We start from the raw sequence: 7,735 nt of genomic DNA, 5'->3' as shown, positions 1-7,735 counted from the left end.
CAACTTGTCGTTCTGATACTATGGGAAACATTAAGCCCTCACAAAACTACCAAAATGTTCCTACCGAATGAGGTATGAACGCTTTTTATTGATTTTGAATTGTGTTAAATAGTTAAGTTTTAACATATTTTATTATATATATTTACATATTATACATAAATACATTAATGTAACTGAAAAGGGTTTGGCCAAAATTTATAAACAACAATTTCGGGGCCCAACCTATATTTATATTGTTTATCAATATGCTAGTTAATGTGTCATTGTTACTTTATAAAATTCGCATCGAAAGGATACTACGAGAAGCAGATACTTTACAAAAGCATTACCAACGATCTTATATTTCTATTGTCTGCGAATGATTCTAAATTAGCAATCACAATTCACAATTTGAAACATATTGATACTATATTAATTGATAGAAAAGTGAAAACAAATTTAAATTCAGAATAAGCCAAGGTAGAATTACATATACTTGATATTTCGTACACTTTGTTAAATGATGAATCGAATCGAAAGAAATATGCTGGAGAAGCTTCTGCAATAAATATTTCCTATCGTTTTCGTTGAAGGTATACACCCTTAATAATGGCGTTGAAGTAAGACCATATGTCAGGATGTGCGAGTCGAAATATTCCAAATATTTTGAATGGGCTTTGTACATCACCCATGGTATATTGCTAACCTTTGGATCGTTCCTAGCATGGGAAACAAGAAAAGTAAAAAACAAATTTCATAGAGAATTTCATAATTTATTTAAATGATACAGAAAGAATGTATTTTAAATTATTTTGAGATCAAAATTTTAAATATACTTTGCCAATAGAATATAAAAAAAACATCTGTAGCCTTTTATAATTATTTAACTCCTAGACGTTTTGCAATTGTATTCTATTTGGCTTAAACACTCTATATATGTACGGTATAATATAAATAGTTTGAAATGAAAATAATTTTTTATCATCATTCTTTTTAAATTGTATATTTCATCTTACATTACACAGGTTAAAATCGAAGCATTGAATGATTCGCATGAGATTGGTTTGTGTATTTATAACGTTGTAATTCTCAGTGCGGTTGGTTTAACTATTTCACTTCTACTGGAGGGCAATGAAGATCTGGTATACGGGGTGACGACAGCTTGTCTATTAATTGGAACGACTCTCATTGAAATTGTCATTTTTTTACCAAAGGTAAAAACCATACTTCTCAGAATTTGGATGAATCATCATTTAAAAAGAACTGTAATTAAGAAATGCTATTTTGCTGTGTTTCTGTATTTTCTGAATCTTCAATGTAAGCTTCACATTTAAGAAATTAATATTCTTTACGTTTTGCTTTTATTTTCTTTACAAACAAATGAGAGAATATATTTATTAAAGTGTATAAAGCTAAATATCTGATGCAAAAGTTATTGGTTGAAATTTAAAAAAAGTATACTTCCAAAATGCTTGTATGAAATAAATATGGTTATTAATTGCCTTAAGAGCGAATGGTGCATGCACACGGATAAAAACCCTACATAAAATGGCAAAATGATATTTTGTTTCGAAACATCTATTCTGTTTACGTAAATTAGTCTTGTTTATTAAATAAGAGACACATTCCATGTTTACTTTTCGGGAATCACCTATATAATAATGGAACATAATATGATTTTACTGTTGATAAATTCTATTTAAATATTTCATAATGTATAGATTTACACCCTTTAAAATCTTCTCTTGATCAGGGTTCAATCCAATTAGTCGGGACTTTCTTCATATTTAAATCAAGAACTAGTATTAATTAATATGTTTTATTTCAGATTCATGCTATCCGGACTAAAGTCGATGAAAACATGACAGTACCGAGCAGGTCACAGCCATCTGATCCAAACAATTCAAGTGACCAATGCCGTACACACAACACATTACAATAATACGCCATTTAAAACATTACGAACATGTAGAACTATCATGATATTATGTTAAGACTGAGCAAAAATTATGCCAGTACTGACTTACCGGTCGAAATGGGAAATATCTTATAGTCATATATATAATGCCATTGTCAACCGATTTTAATAAACATCATTAACAAAACATATAGTTCATTGTAAAAGTCCTAAAATAGCATTCATAAAATTGAGATAATGGAAATTTTAATTGCAAACTAGTCGATTTTCAACCACAACAAAAACACATCATTTAGTGTAAATTTATGTTTTCCGAAAACTAAAAACAACAATAATTTAATTTATTGCCCCGAACAAATACTGACTGTAATGATCAAAATCATACCAAAAGTAGCAATAATTCACTTACCTTGCAAGTTGTAAGTAGATTTGAAAAGTTATTATTTTATTCTTTAAGCAAAGGATGATATAAATCAGTCAAAAAAATACAATAAGCTGTGGTTAATTTAGAAACAAAACCTCAATAAAAACACAAATACATTTATACGGTTATGATCTGTGAAACCTGGTCCTATCCAGAGTATTATTCACATGGTTTTTTGACAAAGTTCATCTACAATAATATCCTACATCCGTCTACCACACCTGTCATGTTTCACTCATTAATTTTCTTAAATAATCCTTTGTTAAAGCTTTAATTGTCTGCTTGTTTCATTTTGCACATAATTATTCCGATGAAATAAATTCCGATGAAAACAAATGTTCAGTTTTTGATCTTTCAACCAAAAGACTTTTAAGACGCGAAAAGAGGAAAGAACTACATTTTTCGGTGCCATAGTCATCCTGGTGATGCCCCTTCCTGATGAACTTCAAAAAATAAGGGGCTGAATCGAGAAAATAAATAAGGTCACGTGACCAGGTTTTATACTGTAACAAAGAAATGTTACCTTTGTATAAATATTTTAGTCAACATTACAAAACTAACTAACTAACATGTGTTATTTTTGCTGCGCACCGACACTACAAAAATCATATGGAGACTTTCCAACTTTACTTGGAATTATTTCAGGCACGAACTGGCACCTGGGTAGAACCACTGACGCTCCCTCACATGAAAGGGTAAATGATATAATTTGTAAAAAATGTTCAGTCATGCAAACAATTTTACAGATTTCAGAAAAATGCACATGCATTTGGTGGGGAGATGCTTAAGATTAAAGGATAATTGAAAATATTATGTCATTATCAAAAATGTCATTTTATTTAACAATTTATTCATTAATGAGTTGTTTTCGTATCTTTTTTCATGGAAAGAAAAATATTAGTACGATTCTTAAACAACGTGTTTTGAGTTTATCGCATGTAGGTACAATGTAAAGGGGAACAATTATTGGAAACTGAACAGTATCGTAGGTAAGGAAGGAAGTAATTAGCCACTTAAAACTTACCGGAACCTCACTAATTCTGATAAGAACTTTATCAAATACTAGAATATGATAAACAAATATTCAGTACATAAATAAATAACTGTTTAAAATGTCTAACAATAAATATTGAGAATCTTTGAAAAGTATTTGCTACGCTTAATTGTTATTTTAACATAATTTTCATCAAGAAAGTAAATACAAGTATTTCTAGTTTGTAGTACACGTAACTATACATGTATATAATCATTTGTTTTAATTTAACTAATATATCTTTAAATTATTATGATGCAGTGAATCTGACGATCAATTTTCGTAAGAACGAAATTTTAGTCTTAATTCAATGGGCTAAGTTAAGCTTACGTATAAATTAAAACTCGCTTGATTCAAACACCGCATTAAAATACTGAATACTCAGTTTCTGTCTATTCAGTTTTGACGAAAATCGCCATATAGTCGGCTCTTCCAAACAATTGACTGCCCCAGAGGTCGACGGAGTTAATCTTCGAGTATAAAAATTGTGGATAACTCGCATGTTTATCCCAACTGCAAAGATTATTGGGAGGTTCATCTTCCGAAACGACCAGATAACCAGAGTCTCCGGCACATGTGTTATATAATGTATTGATGAAAAAGCGACGTTCCCGGCTTTTTGGAACGTAATTTCCAACGACCGAGAAAAAGTTGTACTTCTGGGTTGTTGTAAGGTCTGTGTAGCTTGATGCAATAATACGGTGTTTGTCAAACCAAGAGTTGATATCACTTCCGGATCCGTTGAATATGACGTAGGCTACTTCCTGGTTGTTTTCGTAGTACGCATATTTGACATACTTTACTCCAATATTGGCCCAGTTTGAGACAACATTGTTTCTGTAGTGACTTGAATACGATCGTACCATAGATTTTGGTTTGTCAGAGCAAATGCCAATCCCTGAATAACGAGATATAATTAGTTATATAAATTACTAAATTATTAAAAACACTATTAATAAACTATTAATAAACTACAATCGCAATAACGTCAGTATGTGCATGGTGACTTAGAAAGTTATAATCTTATATTCTTCCTACGATCGACCCGCCAGTCATGTAACTTAAGTTAGTAAACAAGTTGTAAATATTACAATTTACAATAGAAAATGAAAGAAAACACACATCTTGACCACAAAAAATAACTGATGATAAACTTACAAGGCTATTTCCATGTTGTATGTATCCATTAATAATTTCCATTGCGTTAATGAATATTGTAAATGCATTTTAAACTACTGTTGTGTTCGTAGCCAAAGGAAAACAACAACACCAACAACAGCACACGCACACAAAAGATCTGTCATCATTGAATTTCAATGTAATATCACATTGACATGGTAGATCTTGTATATTACATAAAAATATGACAAGATAGGCAAGACATATAGTAGTATGTACAAAACAGCTTTAATGATAAAGCCTTTCTGTGGTATTTATTACACGCCTGGTAAATGCGCATTGATAAAGCTACCTCTTTCGGAGGTATACGAAAAATTACTCTATCGCTACTTCCGAGCTAGTGCTTGTCGCTAAAATCAGGTGTCATCAAAGGTAAAGGGTTGTCATTTTTTTTATATATATTTTGCGCGTTGTCGCACTGTCGACTTGTCGTCGCCACTAGCTCCGTTTGGCACTTTATCGTGCTGTCGCTAGCGAAAACACGACGCACAAAAGTGTACCAAATCAGCCACCATAATTAGATGTTGTATCTGATGGTATATAACAAATTAGTCTGAAACTTTCTGACAGGGTATATGAACATTTTAATTATCAACATACCTTCCAAATATTGCTTTTTAAATTCATTAGTCATATTTTTGAAGAAAACATCTTGTGAGGAAATTTTCTCATAAGTTTGAGAAAAATGATTTTGGTCCATATTTAAACATTTTTGTAGGTAGGGGTTCACAGAGGACTTTTACAGATAAAGAGCAAATATTTATTGAATACTTAATTCAAGTTTAAATTTCATAAGTGTATTTTTTTCTCCAATAAAAAAGAAAAAAGAAAGAAATTGATATTTACAAGTAGTTCAAAAACTGATGAAAAGAAAAAAAACAAAAATTATTTGAAAACCGAATGTAAAACTATTTTAGCATAAGTCTTGGGTTAAAGAAATGTTTCTGTTAAACAGAATGAGAGCTCCTGCAGTCCACTTAAGTCCTGGCATGCACCCCATCTCCTCCTTCAGATGATGTGTGAGTTTTTAGTGTCTGTTCTATTATTTGTCAGTAAAAAAACTTAAATTTGTTGACTGCTAAGAAATTGTAGCAAAATTAAATGTATTAAAAATACATAAACGCTGGGCCGTGGGTATGTTTACCTACTACAGATCACGTGACTCCCTTCGTCGATACAGTGTATATCTTTAGATGCAACATTATGTCGCATTTATTTTCTGTCCATAATGTTGTAATACAATTACATTAAAATCTATATTAATATAATATAAATTCGATTATTTTAGTATAATAAGCACCTTTTGTCCATGCGTCAAAAACGTTTTGCCCATTACTTGATGTTGCACGAAATACCATGTTCCATCCATCTTTTTCAAGATCTTTCACTAGCAGAACCTTTTGTCCAGTGGTCGAAAACCTGAAATACGAATTATATCATGTAAGGGTATTAAAAAGAATTAATGATTTAAATTAAGTATCAGGTGACGTTCCAGGTGAAATCATTATCGGATCAAATATTATCAATTCAGTCTCGTTTTCATTTCCAGAGTCGCAAGAGTGCATACCAAGTGCATGTCGTATCCAATATAGGCTTGTTTTTATTTTGTAAGTCCAAACCGTTCAGTTTAAGTGCATATCATCTCAATATAACCTCGATTTCATTGTCAGAGTTTAAAATATCTACATTATGTAAATGAAATGCATATTATATTCAATCTAGCTTCGTTTTCCTTTTTGAAAGTAAAAGCAATAAAAAATCAGGTATCAAATCCTTGTTGTACTTGAATCAACAAAGTTCTGTCACAATGTCAAACAAATGGTGGAATAAACTAAAGATTTCATTAAACACTTGATTCTGTTGGACTAGTACACAGCTAGAAAACTTTATTAGACTCGGGTATTGCCACATTCAATATTGTTTTGTAAACTAAAAGATTTAAGTATTGTTCTTAACAATGTATACTAACCTCATATTATATTGTATAATAAAGTCCATATCATCCAAAGTGCGTGTGATAAAGCTCTACCGAACTATTTTTGGCGTATGTTTTTAATGATATCGTAAATTTGTAGCTTAACATTAAAGTTATTTGTTGCGTTTTGTTCCAAATATCATGATTATCAATTTAAATACACTTCTTCACTTAAATACTTTTACTGTTGCTTGCGCAGCGTTCGCGTATTTGTTGAACGTCTGACGTCATCTCCTTCAATAAAGACAGGCAAAAATTGATGTCATTATGTTAGTAGTCATAAATTAAAAGAAAATGTCCTTGATTTTCGTGAATATGGTTTAAATCAGACACCGAAGTGAAAACAAACACATTTTCACACGCGCTATCCAAAATACCACCGAACATAATGTAGCAAACATGTCTACCTGAAAAGTTCTGTACCGAAAAGCCATTCAAGGAGTTTTTTTGCATGCCGTACTTACTGAAAGCTTGAAATGCCCCTTAGTAGAAACTTGAGCTTTATAAAAAAATCTTTCTGAGCATTTGACACGTCACTGAGTACTACAAAAATGTTTCAGCAACTTAGACACGATATCGAGCGCTGCACACTAATTACTTAAACAAGTTTGACGCGATATTGATTGCAACAAGGGAGAGAAACCGTTCTTACCTAGAAATGTCGTTATTTTCTTGTTCCTTTTCTTTATCAATCTTATCATATCTTTCCATTACTTTCTGAACATTCAAATCTATCTTGGTCATTTTCTCCAACAATAGCTCTTGAAAATAACTTGGCGACAAAGGCTCATCCGAAAGCACAAATTTAATATCTCCCAAAAAGAGAATTAACAGCCAGGCTTTCAACATATTTTACAATGTGAAACGATATTGTTAAAATACGATGCAACCCGGATGCGCGCCTCTTAAATACATACTCTTATATGCGGAACATGTCACTACATCATTGGCAGCCAATCATAACACTTATACGTTGTTTGAATAGATATTGCTGATATAAATAAAAATATCCGTAATAATACCCTCTAAAACAATTACATCGCAATAAAACGCCTAAACGTCTTTTTCATTGCGTAGGAGGTTGTGTTTAAGCGCACCGACACTACAATGTATGCAAGTTTGCTTTTTTAAAAAGAAGCATGCGAGAGGTCCTTTACAGCTGTTGAAGATTTGTTTAATTCGAAAATATTCGAGATATTTTTGCATAAAAGGCACAATGAATGTTTA

The 7,735-nt window shown here is 31.4% G+C and overlaps 1 protein-coding gene across 1 annotated transcript; it reads right to left on the bottom strand.

Annotated features, from left to right (window-relative positions):
* Window positions 1–1,782: 1,782 nt before the first annotated feature.
* On the bottom strand, window positions 1,783–7,406 carry LOC132739358 (uncharacterized). The gene is made up of 3 exons (XM_060727056.1): window positions 7,161–7,406; window positions 5,834–5,952; window positions 1,783–4,252 (listed from the first exon to the last, which is right to left on the bottom strand). The coding sequence occupies exons 1-3, from the start codon at window positions 7,355–7,357 to the stop codon at window positions 3,747–3,749; spliced, it is 822 nt and encodes a 273-aa protein (XP_060583039.1). The 5' UTR covers window positions 7,358–7,406; the 3' UTR covers window positions 1,783–3,746.
* Between the last annotated feature and the right edge of the window lie 329 nt (window positions 7,407–7,735).

The sequence above is a fragment of the Ruditapes philippinarum genome, unplaced genomic scaffold (genome assembly GCF_026571515.1).
Source record: "Ruditapes philippinarum isolate M1 unplaced genomic scaffold, ASM2657151v2 ctg607_1_1_1_1, whole genome shotgun sequence".
NCBI classification, from domain to species: Eukaryota; Metazoa; Mollusca; class Bivalvia; order Venerida; family Veneridae; genus Ruditapes; species Ruditapes philippinarum.
Note: the sequence above shows the minus strand (reverse complement) of the source record. Positions and strands in the feature narration are given on the sequence as shown.

Coding starts and splice junctions, on each gene's coding strand:
- LOC132739358 (XM_060727056.1), bottom strand. CDS start 7,357: ATGTTGAAAGCCTGGCTGTTAATTCTCTTTTTGGGAGATATTAAATTT. Junction 5,953..7,160: donor GAAAATAACGACATTTCTAG/GTAAGAACGGTT, acceptor TTCGTATTTCAG/GTTTTCGACCACTGGACAAA. Junction 4,253..5,833: donor TTTTGACGCATGGACAAAAG/GTGCTTATTATA, acceptor CTCGTTATTCAG/GGATTGGCATTTGCTCTGAC.